The 24,221-nt window shown below is 37.7% G+C and overlaps 1 protein-coding gene across 2 annotated transcripts in view; it reads left to right on the forward strand.

The window, feature by feature from the left end:
* Positions 1-24,221, forward strand: part of lrba (LPS-responsive vesicle trafficking, beach and anchor containing) — a 257,927-nt gene that overhangs the window by 174,361 nt on the left and 59,345 nt on the right. For both annotated transcript variants that reach the window (XM_084402975.1, XM_084402976.1), the window contains exons 40-44: positions 10,002-10,119; positions 10,470-10,572; positions 14,328-14,443; positions 15,089-15,201; positions 23,901-24,041. In XM_084402975.1, coding sequence (XP_084259101.1) covers positions 10,002-10,119; positions 10,470-10,572; positions 14,328-14,443; positions 15,089-15,201; positions 23,901-24,041 — 591 coding nt within the window. The remainder of the gene's footprint in view (positions 1-10,001; positions 10,120-10,469; positions 10,573-14,327; positions 14,444-15,088; positions 15,202-23,900; positions 24,042-24,221) is intronic.

The following is a 24,221-nucleotide window of genomic DNA, read 5'->3' on the forward strand; positions in this document are numbered from 1 at the left end:
ACTAGTGATGTAAACAGAAGCTGCTCTTTCCTGTCCCATTCCATGGGACTGATACCTCCCAGTCTCTCTGAGGTTACTCCTGCAATGAAGTCATCTGGTATGAAACAGTTCACTGATTCTGTCTACTGATACAGCAATGATAATTGAATGCTAAGAACAGGGAAGAAACAGATTTGTGACAGAAGCATCTCAAAGTCAAGGAGAGCTGCCCTCATGCTTTCAACTTGCATCCTTCATTGAATTTATTGTCTGTTTCTATTGTGGCCTTCTTTCCCTGGTGGCACTTTTATGATCTGGGATGGACATCATTCTAAAGAGATGTTTCAGAGAGATGTATTGTGCTACTCTAGAGCTACTGGTGAAGGTCAGGATGAGTTTTACACCGACTGTGTCCTGCAAAAGATATGTTGGTCTGTGATATGGGTTTGACTTTTAGATGAAAGGATATTCTGAGTTAAGATTTTTTGATAGTGTCTGTGGCATGTTGTTGATTTATAGAAAATAATTTTAATATTCATTCCTTATGTATAGTCTGAGAATTGGGCGTAATCATGGAACTTCTGACTCCATTGGCAAAAATTGACTGAAGACTTCTCAGACTCATGAGAATTGACTTAAGACTGTAATACTTTAATAAGACTTTAATAAGAAATGAATACTTTTATTCTAAAAGGACACATTAAATTAATGGTTAAGACATTTACAATGTTACAAAAGATTCCTATTTCAAACAAATGCAGTTTTTAAAAACTTTTTATTTATTTATTACAGAATCCTGAAAAAAAAAAAAATCATCACGTTTCCATAAAAATATTAAGTAGCGAAATGTTTTCAACATTGAAATCAACAAATCAGAATGATTTCTGGAGGATCATGTGACACTGAAGACTGGAGTATTAGTTGCTGAATATTCAGTTTGTCCATCACAGGAACATATTAAATATTATATGTTACAGTAGAATTTTGAATTGTAATAATATTTCACAATATTACTGTTTCAACTGTATTTGATCAAATAAATGCATCCTTGGTGAGCATTAGAGACTTCTTTCAAAAGAATGGTTGTGTGTGAAATATATTTCGAGTCCGAGTGAAATTATTTGACTTATAAACTTCAGCATATATAGAACTATTAACAAAAGAGATTTGAGACCTGACTTGGACTTGAAAATCTTTAGACTTGACTTGGCACTTGACCAGAGACTTGATATGGATGCTTTACAAAGACTTGTGAACCTGTCTTGATAGCTAAAGAATAAAAGTCAAGTGTTACTTAGACTTGAAATATACAAATACATGACCCTACCAAAAGCATAAAGTACCAGCAGATTAACTGAGCACAAGTACCAGCAGACTGGGTATATTATACAATAGCAGCCCATTATCAGTGGCCCCTTTTCACCAGACGGAAGGTGGGTTTCCTGCACCTGAGTCTAGCTGCTCCATCTTCCTCTGCCGACAGGGTGAAGGTTTGGGGCCTCCCAGTCCCCTGATTGATCTGCTCTCCATCATTTACTCAGCAGAGCAGTCACTGACAAACGTCACTGAATATGCTGCTAGCCAGATGGATGAGACTCCTTATGGAGTGAGCATGTTTGTCTGAGATTAGAGCCACACACCTTTGTCCTCTCCTACTGCTGATTATTATTAATATTATCAATTCGTTTTTCACTCTTTTATTTTGTTGTTGTTGCATGTTTACTCTCCCTAACTATGGTGTATAGCTGTCCATGTTAATAAATAAAGTTTAAATACCATACATAGGGTTATCCTATGTATTTATTTTTTTAAAGATCCAGAACTCTTGAATTCCACTCTTGTCGCCTCCTCAGTCTTGGTTAATGATGCATCCAGTCTGGTTGAAATGGCGTCTCCATGGGGACCCAATAAGGCCAGTCGTCCATGACAGGTTCTTTTAGGTGACAGTTCGATCAAGCATCATCTGATTCAGTTTACTAGCAGTGTAAATGAGTCTGAATTACTGTGCTCCACACCAATAACACTTTGACGATAAAGACAAAGGTCAAATAATCTAGTTGTAGGCTTTTTTGCTTGGCCTTTCCAGATCTGTTGCCATGAGTCATGAGGACATTCATTGCAACTTTCTGTTTTGAATGGATTGACATGGAACAGCCAATTTGACTTCAAGACAGCACATATATACGTCTTTTTGACCAAAAAATTTCTGAAGCCGGTGCTTGTTTTTCCAGCGAATTGTGAAACGAATGGTGACAATGTAATTGTCATGTTTATGTGACAATGTAATTGTCATGTTTACGTGACAATGTAATCATCCCATAAATAATATTTGGCGTGTTATATTGTTTTTGTCCCATCCCCCCCCCCCCCCCAGATTTGTTTATTTTAGTCTATTTCTTGTCATATCTTCTCGTTGACACTTTTTTTTCTCTAGCAAGTTTTTCTTGGATCTCAGTGAATGCATTTGTTATTGGACGTTTGTATGTTTTTGTAGTGCTGTCAGTCAAGTAAAATATTTAACCGCAATTAATTGCATAATTTCAGAGTTAATCGCGATTAATCACAGATATTTCAGAAGTGATTTCAGAAGTGCAGATATTTGACATATTTGATATTTTTAGAGAAATATTGAGAGAGAAAGAGATAAATGTAGAGACAGAGAGATATATACATATACTGCAGATATTGATATATAGATACTTCTTAAGTGAAGAAAATAAACAATGTTTTAGTAACATTTTCCAAATAAAGCCTAAGCCACAGTATACTTTAGATAGAAGAGTTTAAATGTTTAGAGCTCACTCGGAATCAGGAACCAGCAGCAAGAAGACCATGTTGCTGTTGCTTTGTAGGCTCCATGTTTTCGTCATAAGCATCAGGAGTTTTCTCTGGAGAGGTCTCACAGCAACAAAACCCACTGAAATGAGCAACTTATTACAGATACTTAGGAATTGGCTATCCCAACATTAACCCCTGCCTGCACTTTTCCCATGTAATGGGCTTCCCTGTTTACCTGCTTAAAGACACAGTCATAAAAAACATAATCCAGCTTCTGTCACCTTTCAATCCCTTAAATCCCTGGAGGATTCCTCCTATTCAGGCCATGAAAAAACAAAAGTCTCCCCTTTAGGCACCCTAAAAGGGGTTCACATATTTTACCCTCTACCCCACCTTCCTCCTCTAAATCCAATTAGGCCCGGGACAATAGAAGGATTAGGGGGACTTCACTTCTCTGCCATCCTGGCTTAGACACAGTAAGGAACGGCGTGACAACGGACTGGAGTGAAAGTGGTGGACGATGCGGCGGGATCTAAACCTGGCCTGGCTGTTTCTCCTCCGTATGAATGCTTTGGAGTTCGAAAAAGGACTGAACCACAGGGAAGTCTGTCGACATGATTTTCTTCATGCTTGTCAGAGGTGTTTGGGATGTTAGTTCACAACACTCTCCAACTTAGTGTTCACAAATGCAGTGTTTGCAGTACCCCCGGCCCACTGTTCCCTGACATGACTCTACAAATAATTGGAGTCTGTTAGCAGCACCCTTCATCAACAGCTCTTCAACATAGCTGTTCTCTCTCTCTGGTTGCTTGAGTCTTCAGCATCAGATAGGCGCTTGGAGCGAAACAGTTGGTTTGTGAATGTCTGCCAAATTTCACGCTCCTCTTCTTCACACTTATGTCACCCTTATCCTGTCTTTCTTCCGCCTAGCTCCTTGGTGAGCCAAGCTGCCCTCCTTTGCCCTGGGGTTAAAGCGCTTTAAATCTCCGAGGATGGAAAAAGTCTTTGAATGGATGTCAGTTAGAAAAGGAGGAGGGATCCAATCCCTCTCCTCTTGATCATATTTCTCCATTTTTTCCTCAAAATATAGCTTATCTACCTTCCATCGGTTGATGGTCAGACTTTTCTGTCTTTGTTATTAAACCGTCTTGAAAATGGCCTGTTTGAAGCTGTATGTTTACTTGAAACCAATGCACCCATTTGCCATTTGGAGCGATTCGGCATTTCAGCAATTTTGCATTTTATCTCTGAAACAGTCCTACTGTATTTTTTTGAGCCGAAAACACCCTAATTTGTCCATTTAAACCATTAAATGGGTGTTAACTTTCACCTTACTGGAGTCCCTACAGTGCGTTTTGTGTGTCCTCCCGTCACCCCCCACAAGCTTCTACATAAAGGCCAAATGTTTAATGAGTAAGTGCACTAAAGGATTCACTTCTCCTCCAATTAACCCCATAGCTCTTGACATTTTTCTAAATCCACACAAGATTTCCTCCCTCACTCTCTCTTTCTTTCTCTCTCTCAGCAAGTTAAAAGGCTAACCTGTTGGCAAACGGAGTGGTGAGGAACAAAGGAAGTTCTAATCCTTATTTGACTTTAAGCCTGAATACTTTAACTAAATACTTCAGCTACCCACACATATGTGTATGTGTATTTGCTAAATACTTTTTCTATAAATCTTAAGTGGCTGACTGCTAATGTTTTACTGGTTTATAGTTTATAGTATTTTTGTTATCCCTTGAGCTGATTTACTGTTGTAACATGTCAAGGACATTTTAATATTGTCAGTTTGCTATTACTTTCCTTCTATGAGTTGACTTGAGGATTTAAGTAGGAGGATATCATGGAATTTATGTTCTCTCAGTGGAATATTTGACACTGCACGTTGATTTTACAATGTTTTGAAGATAACAACAGCTAATCTTTGATATATGGTTAAAAAAATACAGCTTGTAAGCAGCTTCACTGATGTTTTCAGATTTGAGTTATACTTGAAAGAGAAACCGTGCTTGTACAGTCCCATGATTCTCAGCTCTCATCGTAGGGGCACATTCTTGAACCACCTAATCACGTGCCGCTATCCATATGCCTTGGCTTTTAAAAACTCTATTGCAGCCCCATGTAGTCCTATGGATGAAATCAACTTATTCACTGATGGGACAAGATGTCTTGATGGATGTGTGTGCGGGGTTTGTGCAAAGAGAACTTGTGGTATGTTTGTTGCATATATATATTTTTGTTGGGGTGCTGAGAGAGTGTTTACAATGGACACTAAGGGCAGGTGTAACATTTCAGACTACAGACCACTAAAATTGTACATGCCATGTTTTGGTATAGGTATGTTGCAACTGTAAAATATGAAATTACCAACAAACAAAGAACAGCTAAATACACTGAAGGTATTTAAGGAACAGTCTGTTTTTCGAAATAATGTAATTCTGTAAATGTAACAAAATTCTATAATTTGTTTTCATCGGAGCTGTATTTTTACTGGCATGAAAAAATGATTAGTTTTGAATTAATCTTAATTTTTTTTTTTTTAAACATACACTCAGTTTACATAACCAAATCAAAAATATTAGACCTAGTACAGGGACATGAATCAGTGATTTTTTGGTAATCTATTGAATGAACCAGTTCACTCGAATGAATTGGATTTTCTAAGAGAGGACCAATTAGCATGGTTTATAATTCCCTCATATCAGATATTTAAAACAGTGATGTAGTGCTTAGTTTCATTACTCAAGAACAGCTGAAAAGTCAAAAACAGTCTTCAAATAGATTTTTCTTTTTCTTTTCTTTTAGTTTTTTAATTTAGCCATGCAACTTCTATTTCATAATTGAAAATTGTCTGCAACATCAAATCCACAATAACGTCATGTACGGTTACTAGTTTACAGTTCAATTGCTACAGCAACCTTGAGATAAAATATAAAATAGTTTATATTGAAAGGCATCAAAATGTTAGATAGGAGAAGAAAATACTGGGAATCTCCAAAATCGCTTTCCTAGATCAAAATCTTGGATCTTTTTTTTATCTTTGAAATTTTTTTGCATACAATTTCTCACAAAGTGAAACAAATAATAATAATTATTTTTATTTATTTTTTCCAGGTAGATAGAGAACTTGCATGTGCTGAATAAGTGTCATCACTAAGACATTTTGAGTGTTACATTTGCCCTCGGTCTCATACAAACACCTTAAAGTTATTTTCTATATCTCTCAGATTGTGATTGTGTTCTGTGAGTGATGTAAGCTTGATGCTATATGTCTGTGTGTGTGCGTCCACACTACATCTACTTATTTACATGGTCAGATGTGTTAGAAACAGCAGGCCCTCTCCAATATCCTCCTCCCTTTTATTCCCATGAATTCTATCAAGTTTTCCAATATTGCATCTCCAGTGCACTCGGCTTTGAATGTTGATGTTGATGGATCACCCACTTCCTCCTCCTCATTAATTTCATCACCTTATCGCCCAGGCCACTTCATTTGACCAAAAGGTAATAATAAATGTCCCATTCGCAATCTTTAACACACTCAGCCAGGCGGAAACACTTAATAACAGCATACAAATTGAACTTCAATCACCTCATTTTGCTCTGCAGATGCATTGGCACATTAAAAGCCAACATCTGAGAGTATGAGTGCACTCTCTCACACACATGTAATTGTATGCCATCGGTTGCCAAGCTTCAAATTGAGCGTTATAATGCTCGTTTATTACACATTTTATAAGTGAGGATGGGGATTCTGTCAGCGGCAGGAGAGCCGTTTCCTTTTCCTCACTGCGAACGCCCTTATCACAGCTCAAACACAAGTGCACACTTTGCCCAACAGAGACTGCTATTCAGAGACTCATTTATCTTTCTGAGAGAGCGCTGGATAGTTCACTCGCTCTCTGTCTCACACTTGCTATCTTAGCTTTTTTCTCTCCCGCTACCCCCCCCCCCCCCTTCTTTTTTTGGCGTGGGGTGGGGGGGTATTTTCAATTAGATTTCATTCAATTCTGTCAGAGACGGAGCACATGCTCTCGAGCACTGGTCCCTGGTGTGTGTGTCGCTTGGAGGATGTCGTTTGCGCGCACAGGGTCCTTTGGCAGAGGGCAGAATGTCTGTTTGAGAGATGTGTCCCTCTTCATCTCAGACTCGTTTCAGCGGCTGACAGAGACAAATGACAGCACTCAGAAATGACTTGCTGCCTCTTGATCCTAACAGGTTGAGCGGTTTGAAATGACACACACATACATACACATTCCCATTTCGACTTCAACCTTTTGTTGTCTGTTTGGCGTCAGTATCATGGCCTTGAAACTTATTGTTTTGGCGTAAATGGGAGAACATTTCATCCAGAACAAGTATAGACAAAATGGAATAAACAATTAATTTATATCTGTAGAAAAGTCTTTTAAAGTGGCTTTAAACGTCTAAATGACACAAAGTGTGTGCAGTGTGTAGCTTTTCATTTCTTAAACAGACATTTTGTAAGATGTATCCCCTTGCCATATTCCAGGAGGACAATGCCAAGATTCAATGGGCTCAAATTGTGAAAGTGGTTTTCACAGGGAGCAAGAGGAATCATTTTCACACATGATTTGGCCACCACAGAGGCCATAACGCCATTGAAAGTCTTTGGGATGTGCTGGAGTAGACTTTACAGAGTGGTTTAGACTCACCCATTGTCAATGCAATATCTTGGCCAAAACTTAATACAACTCTTAATTGAAATAGATGTTATGATGTTTCGACAACCTTATGCATCAGTGCCACCAGAAATGCGCACTGTAATCAAAGCTAAAGGCGCTCCAACTAAATATTATAGTGTGCAACTTTTTTGGAGAGGCAGATTTTCGGACAACAATCAAGAAAACCGAGAACCGAGTTAATTACAAGGATAGTACATGAGGTACAAGGTACATGAAGACAAAATATGATATTAGATGCACAACAGACTGTCAAATCAATCTACAGCATGTCAAGCCAAGGCACTGCATCAATGCTTTATTCCTTTGGGTTTGAGAAGACAGGAGTAAGATAAAGTGTGAACTATTGAAGTTCTTCTGCTATAGAGATGGAATGAAGCACAGGTTAAAGGTCGTCTTTTTAGTCAGCAAGATTTTATGGGCTGATGTTCATCTCCAGATGCCCCTTTCAAGTGACTTTCATCTGAAAATAATTAGCAATGAGCTACTTTAAAAAAAAAAAAAAAAATTTATGTACAATCTGATGTTTTCAGTGATGCAGAAATTATGGATATTTATTCACTCATTTTGCCTATTTGCGCATTTTTGATTACTACTGCAATTATCTAACATATACTTGCAATAGCACAAGACTATGACAAAGATTTTACCTTTTTAAGTACACTATTCTAAATTAATTTAAGCATCACAACACTGATTTGAAACCAGCAATCAGTAAGTGCTGATTTGGTATATATAATTATTATAATCAATGTTAAATAGGTTTAGAATTTTGTGGAAACTATTTTTCCGAAGTCTCTGAATATTTATCAGCTGTATTGGCTAGAATTTGAATACTGGTCCATCCCTACTTGAAGGTGGGCTCTTTTGACTTAGGCCTCTAAACAACCACTTAATACCCATGCTTAACAGTTTATATTTGCTTTGACTCTTTTCACTCCTTCCATTTAGAATGGCAGGTAATGATCAGGTCGTGAAGTGTGTGTTATATTATGCTGTTGTGTTGAGTGGTGGGTGGGTATGTGGGTGGTTGGGGGACTCTTGCAACATTAACACTCCTTACATGGGGTTAATTTCATTACCAGTCCATCGCAGCTGCTGCTAATACACAATGCAAACAGACAGATCCTTCAGATGAAGTTCCTCGATTACACTTGTGCAAGTGGATTACATCTTTATGACCCTGTCCGTAATCTCTCAGCTGTAATAAACTCCTCCATGCTCAAACTTCTCCATGATACCTTGGTTAGGTAGTGCATCAGATATCACATTAATGGTGCGGTTTCCATACCAACTGCCTGACAGGGGGGAGATGAGGAAGATAAATAGGAGAGCAGGGCCGTCTCGCATGCCGCTTGTCAGGGAGTTTGCGGTGGCGAACGGCAGCGTTACCGGGGCGGTGGAACGACCTTAATCCACATTTAATTGAACTCCGGAGACTTTGAAGTGAGTCTGCAGAGCAGACAGGAGCAGTGACATTGCTCGCAGCACACAGCACAGCTGATGCCCTCTCTTTCTCTCTTCTTCCATCCTCTTCCCTTTCTCTCATTAATGAGTGCATATCAGTGTTAGCCTTGTTACTGGAAGATCTGAATGCCTGATAAACTCAGCTGTTTATCCGCCCTAATCAGAGCCCCACAGATCAGGTGTGGTGGTCTCTTTCTCCTCTTCTGTCCTAACAACCAGTCTGTAATAAAGCTAAATTAGAAATGTGAGAAAATATTGAGCATGTGGAGGTAAAGAAACAGATAAGTTGAGTCTTAAGATGAGACTAGAGTGTTTGGCACAACTGAGCATCTGTGAATGCAAAATTATACTACAGTTGTCTTTCTCTCTATCGTCTCAGTCGTCTCGCAAATAACCAGGATCAGGGCGGTCTGCGATAATTGGAAGCCTAATGTGGTTGCTTCCACCAAGAACCAGAAAAAATCTGCAGCAACATATTGTAAAATGTGACGTCAGCAAAAAGAAAAAAGAAAAGTATTATCTGTCCCTTTTCTAAAAAAAAAAAAAAAAAATCTAACTGAGCACTATTTATGCATTTGTTTTATATAAATTAATGTACAATTTATATGTAGAAATGTATCAATTAATAATAATATTTTCTAGCATTTTGTTTTCAACATTTCTTGCGCTTTCTGGACAATTGTTTTTAATATTTCTTGTATTTTCTGGACAATGAAGTATGATGATTGTGCAGCAGCAACACATGATAAAACCATTTCTCGCTCACACTAACTTGAAGGGCAAATACTGATAGATTTCCAGTTCTCTTGGTACTGATTACCTTTTAGTGAACTGTGGCCTTCCTGCTCCCCTTTAGTGTGTGTCTGAATGGGGCTCATTTTAGCGCTTAAAGCATCTCTTTTTCATGAGGACTGATCAATAATACACATTAATCCTGCACTGCAACCCTGAGCATGAGCTGTGGGTGATAAATGAACTAAAACCTTCCCTCTGCCCTGCTGTTTTCTTACTCATATTCCCTTTATTTTTTATATTTTCTCTGATCAGGTGTCTTTCTTTGTGTCTCCTGAACAGATTTTAGCCTACACAGAGGGTTTGCATGGGAAATGGCAGTTCACAGAGATCAGAGCGATTTTCTCTCGCCGCTATCTGCTACAGAACACAGCGCTGGAAGTCTTCATGGCCAACAGGAGTAAGCTCTGATCACCTGCTGTTCTGGAAAATCTTAAAGGGCTCATCAAAATTTTTTTTTTTTGAGGAGAGACTATAGAAAACATGTTTTAAAACTCCAGAGTTCCAAAAAACAATTATTAATTTATTGAAAAAACAAAAAAACGTTACTAACATTAAGTTGACCTCTTAAAAAAAAATAATATATATATATATATATTTTAATTAAAATTATGCATTTAATTATTTAATTTAAAAAATGTTTTACATGAAAGTTTTTAACATGACTCCTTTAAAACAGTTCAACAGAAATTCTACTATTTATTTACACACAGTGAATGAAGTGTGTTAAATTCTCACTCCTCCCTACAGCGGCGATCATGTTCAACTTCCCAGATGCGGCTACAGTGAAAAAGGTGGTGCACTGTCTCCCCAGAGTTGGAGTCGGCACGAATTTTGGCCTTCCTCAGACCAGGTATTTTCAGCTCTTTATAATACCTGCAGAAAGCTATCCATTCACATTCATCTCACTGATACTTGCACAACTTGTGCGGGACCTCCCGGAAGTATGTGATAAGCTGTGCGATATGGACAAAAAATACTATCACGATGTTTTGATCAAAATTGCGATTTCAATTTTAACCACGATTTTGAAACAATATTTCCTTACATACTTGTATGTACAGTGCTGGTCAGAATGATTTGCCCCCTTGGTAAATATGATCAAAGATGGCTGTAACAAATTGTTTATCCTTTTGATATTTTATTTAGAAAAAATGTAAAAATTGTTTTATTGAAGTAAAAGAATTGAAAGCGGGGGAAAAATCACATTATGAAATAAATGTTTTTCTCCAAAACACATTGGGTACAATTATTTGCCCCCTTTTTTAAAATACTTTTTGCAACCTCCTTTTTCCAAGATAACAACTCTGAGTCTTCTCCTATAATGCCTGATGAGTTTGGAGAACACCTGACAAGAGATCACAGACCATTCCTCCATACAGAATCTCTCCAGATCCTTCAGATTCCCAGATCTATGTTGGCGCTTCTTCTCTTCAGTTCAGCCAACTCATTTTCTGTAGGGTTCAGGTCAGAGACTGGGATGTTCATTGCAGATGCTTGGTTTTGTGCTCAGTGACCCATTTTTGTTTTGATTTTGATGTTTGTTTTTGGATCACTGCCCTGTTGGAAGATCCAAACATGGCCCATTTTAAGATTTCTTGCAGAGGTTGTCAGGTTATTATTTTTTATCTGTTGGTATTTGATCGAATCCATGAAGCCATGTATCTGAACAAGTTGTCCAGGACCTCTGGCAGAAAATTAGGCCCACAGCATTAAAGATAGAGAGTATTTCATTTTACACATGGGGTACTTTTTTATCCCTGTGTGCACCAAACACATCTTAAGTGTTTGCTGCCAAGTGTTTTTTTTTTTTTTTTTTTTATCTGTCCATAGAATGTTTGAAAAGTAACTGACACTACTGGAACTTCAAACAGGACGGATTCTATGGTTAGATGAAAGACACTGAACAGACAGAGCAAACACTGAACCCTATAGAAAATGAGTGGGCTGAACTGAAGAGAAGAAGTGCCAACATGGATCTGGGAATCTGAAGGATCTGGAGAGAATCTGTATGGAGGAATGGTCTCTGATCTCTTGTCAGGTGTTCTCCAAACTCATCAGGCATTATAGGAGAAGACTCAGAGCTGTTATCTTGGAAAAAGGAGGTTGCAAAAAGTATTTAATAAAAGGGGGTAAATAATTGTCCCCAATGTGTTTTGGAGAAAAACATTTATTTCATAATGTGATTTCCCCCCACTTTCAATTCTTTTACTTCAGTGAAAGGTTAGATTTTTGCTAACTTTTCTAATAAAATATCAAAAGGATTAACAATGCAGATTTATTTTTTACGGCCATCTTTGATCATATTTACCAAGGGGGCAAATAATTCTGACCAGCACTGTATCATTTTATTTGGAAGCAGGCTTTATTGACAATATTTGTGTGCACCATATCTTTGCATAAATATGTGACGGCATCAATTATTTATTTATGCCATTTTGAACTCTCTTCATATGTTGTGCAGTTTGCAAATGGTTCAGAATGTGTTTTTAAACATGCGCTAGACGGATGTCTTTAACCATTGCGCTTGCGTCTTTTGACATGCGTTCAACTTGTCTCTAGACCTGTGCCTTGTATTTTTTAACCGCAAAAACGCATTCTATATGAATAGCGTTTTCTCAGTTTTGCCGCAATGATAGTTTAACAGGCCTTGCAAATGACCTGGCTCCATGATACATCATCTCTCCTGTATCCCAAATTCTAAAATCCAAGTCCTTATCCTTCCTTGAATTCACCTTCCCTGTTTCTGTGCTTTCTTCGAAGTTGTAATGCTAAACCCATTCTATTCATATTGCACAGCACACTGAGGGAGCTAGTGGAAAAATCATGTTTTCTGCAGTTTAGATATTGCGTGTGCTCACACGTTCGTGATTTTATTATGATTTTGAATTACCACACAGCCCTACTTTCTGCCATCTTTGCTCATGGTCGCTCAGTTCAGCACTTGAAATCTGTTGGCCAAGCATTTGCTTCGACGTTTGCGGACTTTAGTATGTCTTTAGTATGTTTCTGGCCTAACACTGCTTGTTTGTGTGTTAATGTGTGTATGGTGTGGGGGTGGCTGTAACACTGCCTAATTACCTTCACACAAACACAATTCACATCATTTATTTATCTCCCCAACTGAGAAATAAATACAGGGGCCAGTGCAGAGCCTGCAGGGCAGACTGGGAACACAGGAAACACACACACACACACACACACACACACACACACACACACACACACACACACACACACACACTGCTGCAGTTGTAGTTCAGCCAAAGAAAAGTTGATTTAGATTTATGAAATTCCATAACAATATCCTTCTAAATCAGTGTTCTTATTAACATTCACTGAAACTACATAACTATAGGGTAACATAATGTGTAACATTATATAGTGGATATTGATTCCTCACATGGCTCTCGGCGGCTCTTAACTGGTCAGAGGTTTTTGTGTGGCTATTGACCATTACAAACCACCCTCTCCCGCCATGAATTCACTTATACCCTTCTGCTAACATTCGTGTGGCATTTCCCTTTCGCTCTGTGTTAGGAGGGGCAAAGGGCAGTGGAAACTTCAGAGAGGCCTAATGACTGTAATCACGCTGGGTGACAGTGATGAATTCTCTAATTTCGCTTTGTTTTAATTGGATGGAGAGTCATTTATTTTAGTGTCCACATATTTGCTTGCACTGTGCATGTTCATTTAACAGGTTCCCACATTACCCATGATGCCATTGTGTTTCTGTGTTCATGTCTGAATTTGGATGTAGGATATACTGCATTCAGAATTCTAGAAGAGTTTTTTCTTTTTTTTTTTTATTCTGATTGGCTCAGCGGTATTTCATATAACAATACTGCAATGTTTCACTGTTTGTATCAGTCCTCTAGAATTTGAATATTGGCTTCTTATGGGAAGTATTTTCATTGGAGCAAAACATCTAATCATATTGTGTCTATTATTTATGCTAATGTTGTATGAAAGCCCTTTCCCATAGATTTAAAGGTATTTTTCTATTTAGAGGTTTTATGTGAATGGAATCCGTTGTTGAAATGAAACTTTTCTAGCTGTGTTACTTCTTCTTAATCCAGCAAAATGCTGTAAAAGTCCCGAATTGATGTATTGTGGGAACATAGCCATGGGATTTGAGAAGTGTTTCATAACTGTTTGAGCACGAACAAGGTTACATTGCTGTGAAGTACATGTATAAAATGTTTAAGCCAATCACAAAATTCTGAAGTAACTGACACAATTACTCTGTGCCATTTTTTTGTAAGCCTGTGACATTGGATTCAAAAATCACGATCGTCAAAGTGAATAGATGCTGAAACAAAAGAGACTTTTCTCTGTCTGAGTGATAAAGAAATGAGTCAACAGATTACTAGATCAGTTAGAGGTTCTCTTACTATCTTACTATATTTCCTTCAAATTGATAAAATAAATATTTCCGTTTACTGAATTTTATGTGTACTGAAAACAAATACTTTATTTTGATTTCTTATATTTGAAATGTATTTTAAGGCCATTAAATGGTATATTGTAAATCAACTGATTGGCAAAGATGTGCACATTTCAGATTACTCTTTGAATTTCTGAATGTGTTTTTTCTTTCTCTGATAGACGGATTTCTCTGGCCAGCCCGAAACAGCTCTACAAGGCCTCCAACATGACCCAGCGTTGGCAAAGACGAGAGATCTCCAACTTTGAGTACCTCATGTTCCTCAACACCATTTCAGGTAAAAATCAATGAAACCTGAATGCTAACCATCACCAGACATTCCCCAAACATCAACTCAGCTAATGTACTAATGAATGAATAACACCTTCGTATGACACAACAAGCGACAAAGGTGAACTCTTCCATGTTAATCTGAGTTTCTGTTTTGCTGTGTTGGGCCACATAGTCTCACCCACACTGAAACCTCATTGGACCAAAGCCCTGCAAATGGAATATCCTCATGTCTTTAGGACATAGAGTTAGACAACTAATAAAGACTGGAAAGGAATTTGGACAAATATTAAAGGCCCCGTCTCCAAAAGCCCCGTTTCTCCAGTCATGGTACACTCAAAAATAATGGGTGTAGAAACAATTTTCACATTTAGAAATTGCTAGTAAATGAATTATAATTGACAATTACAAAGAAACGACAAGTAACGCATTGAATTAAATGAGAAATTTTGAAGTAGAAAATATTAAATAGTTTTTCTTGTAAAACGTAAAATAATCTTTGTATCATTTACAACTTCGCATAATAATTTAGTGTTTCAGTGACTCTATTTAAAGGACTGTAATTAAGGGACATGATGACGAAGTGAAATCATGGTCATGATAAAGGTAACAAGACTCAAGGAAATGTGTTTTGACACTCCTTGTGTTTCAGGTCGTACATTTAATGATCTGAACCAGTATCCTGTGTTCCCCTGGGTAATCACCAACTACGACAGTGAGGATCTCGATCTCACCCTGCCCAGTAACTACAGAGATCTGTCCAAGGTAAACACATGACCACATAGACACACACACACAAACACTCTGAGCCAACAACCTGAACCTCAGAGAACTCTGGTAGTTTCAAAGACTGAAGGACATGTCTGAAGTAAAGTTTTGAAAACACAAATACACGGGAGTATTTGAGTGAAAACCCCGTCTGGCAGCTTTAACGATGAAGCTGAGCCTGATAGACAGACGTAACTGTCTAGCGAGGGAGGGAATGACTTCCGCTGTAGACTCATCGCTGTGAGTCTGACCGTACATGTAGTAAAGCGTTTGCGGCCACGTGCGCGTCACCTCATGCCAGGCACCCTCAACCGCAGACAAGTCAGATAATGGGTCCGTGTCTCTCCTCCTCCCCTCTCCCCCTCAATCAACCCCTCAGAAGCCCCCTACATCCCGCCTCTCACCTCCTCCCCCATTCCCGTTAGCCAGCCAGCCTCCCTAAGGAGCTAATTAATGAGCATAGTAGTACTTGAGCTAACCACACAGACAGACTGACACAGCTCGCTGCTGGGAACACCAGACCTGCCTTTGTCTCTCTCAGTCTCTCACTCAATACATAGGTATCTTAAATTGTATCACACCATTTGAAGGCAGCTCAGGAGGATTTATATCCTTGGCCGATAACGTTTTCCTGATTCAACGGTATCAATTACACGCACTGTTCTTACACTAATTTCTTTTAAATACAGAGATTTAGTGGCCAGTCACGTCGATGCTTATACTGAAGAGTAGGGTGGCTCAATGTTTGATATAATCCTGATATACATATATAATAAAATTGCTACAATTCGATGGCTGCAAATGAGATGTACACTAACGTTCAAAAGTTTGGAGTCAGTAAGTGTTCTAAGTATCTTATCTAGTCGGTAAGTATCTTGTGCTCACCAAGGATGACCAAGACTACTATTTTTCAGTTTTCAATTTTCATTTTCAGCATCCTTTCTCCAGTCTCAGTGTCACATGATCCTTCAGAAATCATTATAATAATGCTGATATGGTGTTCAAGTAACATTTCTGATTATCGATATTGAAAATGGTTGTGTTGCCTAATATTTTTGTGGAAACTGAGATACATTTATTTCAGGATTCTTTGATTAATTTAAAGTAAAAAAATTTTTTTTTTTTTTTTTGAAATGGAAATCTTTTGAACAATTTTGATCAATTTAATGCATCCTTGCTGAATAAAATTATACATTTTTGAATTGCTGCATATTTTACCCAGTAATGTTTACTTTAATTCAAAAAAGAAAAGAAATTGTTATATTGGCAGGGATATTAACAGATTTTGTTTTTAATTCGACTAAAGTGTCTACTTGCATTAATCTCTCTTGTTTCTGTAGTAGTCATAAAATTAGTTTTAAATACTTCAAAATCCTTTTTTGTATTCCAGAGGTTTAGTATGGACCCCACTGTATAATAAATGTGTAATCATACATATGATACATAAGATTAGATATGCTGTGTCTTACATTATAATATAGCATATTACAACACTGTAAATCTATAGCCTGGGACACACCAAGCCATCTTCAAAGAACTAGCGGCAACGAAAACCGACGATGTTGTCGCCTCGTGTCGACTGCATCTGGACCAAAAAGTTGCGCTTGAACAAACAACATAGACTACAACTGACTGCAAAGCAAACTAGTACGTGCATTCTGAACCTGCGTGTAAGGAATTAACTGTCTATATCAGGTATCAATAGTCTATATTCGTCATTCAAAAGGAGAAACCGAAAAAAGGATCAGCGCTTGCTTACCATTTTGAATATCAGTAATGTTGATCATTTTCTTCATTTTAAGCTGCTCATGTTGTTAAAAAAAATATTCACCTTCTGGAATGCTCGGGTTGGGTTGGATAACATAACATTAGAACGTCTTGACTTACTTGCTCTCTTTCATTACTTTCGCTTTAATTCTCGTGCACTGACTCGTTCGCTAAACTGAACAACCAATCAGGTCCCACTCTCACCGACGGCCCCAACGCCGATTCAACATGCTGAAGCAGGCAAACTGCCGCCGATGTGTGGAACACACTTCGAAAACTAGCCCGACAGATGCTCGCCGACGCACACTCGCTTGGTGTGTCCCGGCCTAAATTTTGGTTGCCTTTCCCCTAATCCACATTGCAGCTATTCAAACAAGTGCCGTGTTCTCCTGAATCAGGACTCAGACTAAAATACTTGTGCCAGTGAATCGAGCTTATTCCCCTGGTTGATCATTCTGTGGTCCTGACCTTGGTCTAATTGCAATCGATCGTTGTGTAGCGGGTTTACCTCTGAACTACTAATAGCTGCTTTGCTGAAGTGACAGTGATTAACCAGGATTAGTCAGAACATGCTATTTCAGTCTGATCTGTTTTGTCCTGATGATGATGGTTGTTATCATTTTAATTAAATGCATTTCACTTATGTTTGTATCTTAAAACCAGTGTCTTGAAGAGCTCCTTTCTCAGTGTAGACCTGATAAATATTTCATGTCAAGTGCTGGGGGGCACTCCTCCAAAAGAATGCTCTTTACTTGCATTACACCATTTTGGTAATTGAGTTGTAGGACAAAAGTTGTGTTTTAAAACGCCTCCACCCTCAAACTCCACTTTAAAAGTGCTTGTGAAATCTTGCCAGTCACTGCCTCAAAAATGACCATCAATTTCATGTAATGGTGGCCAATGGAGGGAGGACAGAAGATTACTTTTAGAGCTCAGATGATCGAACGCTTGTCCACTCTGACCCAAAATGGCAGAATAAATCAGTTCTAAGAGGCAGGAAAACAAAGGACTGAGAGATAATGGAAGATACATTTCTGTGGAAAAACAACCGTGATGTTTCAGAAGTCACCCTGACTGTCTTCAGTCTGAGATCATTGCTCACCAGTGGAGGTTTATATGTAAGATGCTATCTGTATCTTCTGCGTTGTTTTACCAATTCAGATCCGGCAAGCACCATGTTTCTTTCAGGTACTATATATATATATAGTTCTGGGCAATATGTAATGTATATAATTATAATATTTTCAATATTGTCTAGTGGATAATATAAAATTAATCAACTTTGTGAATAGACTAATCGATCTCATATCCATCTATCATATAAAATATATGTGTATGTGTATCAAGCTAACAATGTCTTGTAAGTTTTCCTCTGTTAGAGTGGCAGCCTGGTCTAATTGTTATTACGTAGGTATTAATACACAACTTTTACAGGAACAAAACAAAGCCTACATTTTTGTACGTTTGGATAGATTCTGAAACGTACAATATGGATGTATTGACAGTATTTAAACGTAAGCATTATTGTGTACTTACAGCTAAAGAAACAAAATATTTACTAATATATACAAATATGTGAATAATTGCCCTTCTACCATTTTATAGATTCATCCCGTAACCCTACCCCAAAACATAACCATTTTATAGAGAATATAAAAAGAATATATAAAATGTAATGGACAGAAATGTGTAGGAAAATGAACATTTCAGTAACAAAACAGCATTAAAAATATATTTTGAACTGCTAATCCCACTCCTATCTCTCTAAATCTACCCATAACCATTTCTTAAAAATATGTACAGTTATAAAGAGAAGCATACCAGACAAATGTAATAACGTAATAACAATCATTTATTTATTGCAAAAATGTCAGAAGCGGTAACTAAAGTAGCCCAAATGACGATGTTACAGTCGCAGTCCTCTCTGGCGGTATACAATAGTTTTGTATGAGGTACAGAGCAGAATTTAAGTTATTAATTGCTGAAAATCTTATCCCGATCCACTCTGTGAAGGCTCGCATTTCTCATTTAAATGCACATCAATCAAAACATGTCGCAATCTGTGACAAAGCCAATGAGAGCCAGCGAGCGTTTGATATCACTGCCGTAAAACATATCGTAAAGCTTCTTGAGGCAGCAATTTTTTTAATTTACAAGGAGTGCGGGATTTGACATTTACGGTCGCTGCCGAGAATGGAGATAAAGATCACTGAATAAAGGCTTGAATTTGGGTCTGTTCCTCACAATTACAGAACACAAATAGTGTGATAGAGTGATTGAGTGATTTGTGAATTTATGTTACTTTTTGGTGCATTTTATGGATTTATACTATACTGAGAAAATGCCCTTAGTGTTAACAAATAAATTAATTCATGATAAATAATGGTTAAACAATTACAGAAATGCTATTCGGTTTAAGGTTTTAAAGTGTAGTGTTGTTTAACATTATGTAAATCATTCGAGACAAGTTTGCAGTAGAAGTTACTCAGAACAGAACAAAATGTTATCATTTCATATTAAATAGATGAGTAAACTGTGTTTAATAAATGCGACTGAAAACATGACCGTTAAATACAATAGAATCATAATGCCACTATTTAAAAGGATTCATACACATTTGTACATCTGTATAGTTGTTCATATGTAAATAATTTGCTTTTTACCGGTGTTCATATGCAATGCTGGATATATTACTTATAAATTGGTTGCTGATTCCAAATTGCATGACCAGAATTTTAGTTAGTTACATAATCCATTACATTACACATTTAAGGTAATGTAATCAGACTACTTTTTGATTACTTTTAGATTACTTTTGACCTACCTCATTTATCATATTGATTTGAATAGGATAATGTTGTACCGTATTGATATAAAAATGGCCAGCACACAGCTTGGAGCATATCTTTTTATTTTTTTATTAATTTGTTCTTCCCCTGTGCCGTTTCTTTGCAATGGCTTCTTCCCACTAGGTTAAAAGACAACAGACCTATAAACCATCATACATCACCCTCGCCTTTGTTTCTCTCTCTTTCCCTCCCTCCCTCAAACTCTCTCTCGAGTTTTGACAGCCTTGCCTTTATGTTCAGTCAAGCTTTCAAGCCTTAGGGAGAAACGGAGGCCGAGCAAGAGCAGCCCCCTCATCTGCCACCCCTCCCTCTGTAGCGAACAACAGCAAATCTCAACAATCTTTATTACAACTGCTTTATTCATGCTGTTGACACAGGCAATATCAGTGTATGGCCAGTGGACCATGACATCACAGCCTCGCCTGTGAAGGCCATCTGAACCTTGTATAAGCTGTGCGTCTTTCCTCTTTTTGTCCTTAACCCCTCCCGCTCTCGCTTGTCGTCTGCGTATGCCACATCCCAGCTCTGCTTTGATAGAAACAGGTCATGTGGGACCTTTTACATAGCGGGGTGAAATTGCCATAGACGCTGTGTGACACGCACTGTCTTTCCTGCGGGCAGAAGAATGTGCTTCATGAATTTATGTTCCTTTTGTCTCATCGTTGTGACCCTGCTGGCTTTCTTATCATAAACTCTAACCTTTTCATGACATCTGGTACAGCTGGAGTTATCACTGCAGCCAGAAAGAACAAAACTGACACAACTGAGTGAGCTGCTCACCTAATGGAATAGATAGTAAATGGCAACAAAAATAGCACTCCCTTGTTCACTTAAGGTCGCGTGTGTTACGTTTTTTTTACCCAACCTTATGTACATCCAAGTGAAACGTACTATCGTGAAGAAAAAAAAGGTAGGATGGAGCTCTGTGCATCAGTGGTCGATTGGATGGAGGCAGATCTGAATTTGAATTTGCAGTTGATTGTGAGAAAGGAACTTGATTTAAGTGGACTAAATGATTGGAGAAGTTATGACTGTTTGATTAAAAATAACAAGTTAAAAAAAATTAAACATGCATGGCTGAAACGTTCACAATGAGAACATTCAGATGCATTTAGAAAATAGGGTGAATTTCCATTTAATGCCGACTTTAATTGTGATAACAGAAAACTTAAATAATATGATTTCCATTGTTAAATTGTAAATGTATCATTTAATCCACTATATTAAGAAATATATGATGGGTAACATCCTATACTAGTGGAGTAACAGAAAAAAAAAAGAAAAGGTGTCCTGTCTAAGGCATAATATTTTTGTACATTAACATAAATAACACCTGAATATATTGACCTGTTTCTACACCCTCACAGTGATGTAGTTAATGGCATATTGATTTGCATCACAGCATTTACACCCTTTCAACTGAGCTCTAGATTCACATTCACACCTTCTCTAATACATGCTTCAGGCTTTCCTCCATATATTGAAACTTCCTAATTCTGATGCCAAAGTTTCATTTGTTTATTTATTCACTCACATTTATTTTATTGAGAAAGTAGATAAAAAAAACAGCTTGTTTAGCCATTTAGCATAGTGGATTGGTTAATCTAGTATTATAGCATATTATGGCACTTTTAAATGCTGTTTCAGTACAAAAAAACACTTTCAGTGATTTTCTTTTCTTTTTTATATATATATATTTTGTTTATATTCAGTGCTTAAGTTAAGTCACTATCATTCTTTCTATGATATATTGGGATTTATTTGGAAATATCTGTGATGTTTGCCTGCCGCAATTTACCCGGCACTGTTACAACCTGTGGAAGTTTAAAAGAATGGTTTGTATACGTTTTCATCATTGCAGTAGTCATTTTTTACAAATGATTGAGAAATGTTAGAACCGTGGATATACCCATGTAGTGAAGCACACTTCTGGCATTTAAAGAGCCGAAATAGACGCTTACATCACAGTGGGTGCACATTTTTTGGGCTATTTTGTCTAATTTGTTTGTGCTATTACCTGATTTGAATAAATCGTTCGCAAATAAACAAAGCTATCAGTCGCAATTCATGAATTCCCCTCGAAAGCCTGAATTTTGATCAGCACGGTGAAGTCCGCATACTGATAGCTACTGGCAGTCTGTTCAGATTTGCAGTCTAATTAAAAACATTGGGGCAGCTCATTTATTTGAGCCGTCACTAGAGAAATATTCAGCAGTGCTGCCAGAGCGTATTAGGATCGGTGGTGTGCGTTCACTCCATCACACTGCGCCGGGGTATGGGGATAACCCTGATGAACGACACTGTCATGAAACCCTATTGTACTGGAGAGCCTCCGACGGTAATTTACTGCCGTAAACAACACGAGGGGCTCGCACGAACACACACTCGTATACATGCACACAAATTTACACATTCACATAGAAACACACTCTCACTCACGCACACTCTGAGCTATGACAGAGATGTTTTTTATCCCGCTCACCCTTTTCTTTCTTTAATGAGGGTCCTGTTATTACCGCAATCAATCAGTTAAATCGCGCAATGTTTAATTCAGTATGTGTTCTCACCGTAGTTGCCACAAGAGAGCAGACCGTGTGTCATTGTCAGCCCAGGGCTGCATTCCACTTTAACGCACACACACACGGATTGCATTTGAGTCCATGCAGCATGAGTCTATTACATTTCAGTGGCAATTATTACAAGCTTTAATGATTTACAATCAGATGTTGATTAAACCGTGCTCCTTTTTAAATCCCAATTAAATCCAAGACATAGTTTAATCACGATTATATTAGAATTAGTGGAATATAATTAACCTCTATTTTTAAATGAGACCCACAGCCCTTGGCCTTGTTGCACAGTGGTAAATCTCACATAAATGCCGGCACACATGGACACATATGCACAGTGGAGCATTAAAAGATACAACCGCAGGTTTCACACCATTGTGATCAATAGAAAAACAGCTGAGGGCCCTCATTGTAGAGCTATGATACGAGAAAGAGATTGAGATGGTCAATCTGTCCTGCCCACTCTCATTTCAAGGAGCTTCATCATTCCGTTACTATTGATCAAACTAAGGAATAAGAGACGGACGGAGAGCTGCAGTCATTTTCAAGAGTAATAAAGACTCAGCAGGGTAATAACAAATACATATAAATGAGCATTTAAATAATGGCCTGCTTCCATAAGCTGGGTTTCTTCAGATCAATAATAAATTAAACTAGCTAATCAATACTTTTGATACAACCCAATGCAGGACAGGATTATATTAGTGTTAGTCATATAGGAATGCCACATATGAACTTCCTCATGAACTCCCTTGCCTTACTATGAAAATAACTTTTATTATTAATGGTTAACACCATTAAGAATTCACAAATGTACACTTACTTTTCAAAATTAATTATTTAGCAAGGATGCATAAAATCACGCAGAATCTTTCTATTTCTCATTTCTCTTTATTATTTTTTTATCACTGTTTACACAAAAATATTAAGCAGTACATCCGTATTCAACATTAAAAATAATAAGAAATGTTTTCTGAGCGCCAAATCAGCATATTAGAGTAATTTCCAAAGGATCACGTGACACTGACGCAATTCTGCTTTGCCCTCAATGGAAATGGAAATGGGCACAATTCTTTTGGTCACACTTTATTTTAAGGTTTCTTTGTTACAGTTTAATTATACAGCTAAGTATAACTGAGTAATATTTATTAGCATCGTACTTACTGTAGAGTTGGGATTAGGGTTTAGTTTGGATTAGTTGCTTGTAATTATGCATCATTTACTGTTTGAAATATAGTAAATATAGGTAATGTGTAAAGGTGTGTATATAGTTTCACAGCTTCACACAGATATTGATCTTTAAAATAACCTATTATTTATTGATCTATTATTGATTAAACTTAACAGCTGCAGTAAATTCATTTACATAAATTATTGTCATTATTAAATTATTATTTTACCCCCACGCCAACATTAATTTTCTCATATTTAATGCCTGTAGTCCTTGTTCTTACATACAACTTCACAGTATATTGCTTTGTTTCTTGAATGTTGTCTTTTCTCATTACAGCCCATTGGTGCACTCAACCCAAAGAGAGCTGCATTCTTCTCAGAACGTTTTGAATCATGGGAGGACGATCAGGTGCCCAAATTCCACTACGGCACACACTATTCCACCTCCAGCTTTACTCAGATGTGGCTACTCAGGACTGTAAGTTGCGCGCACACACACACACACACACACACACACACACACACACACACACACACACACACACACACACACACACACACACACACACACACACACACACACAGACAGTCTGGTTCGCTATCTTTGTGGGGACTTTCCATAGACGTAATGTATTTTATACTGTACAAACTGTATATT

This window comes from Rutilus rutilus (genome assembly GCF_951802725.1).
Source record: "Rutilus rutilus genome assembly, chromosome: 2".
NCBI lineage: Eukaryota > Metazoa > Chordata > Actinopteri > Cypriniformes > Leuciscidae > Rutilus > Rutilus rutilus.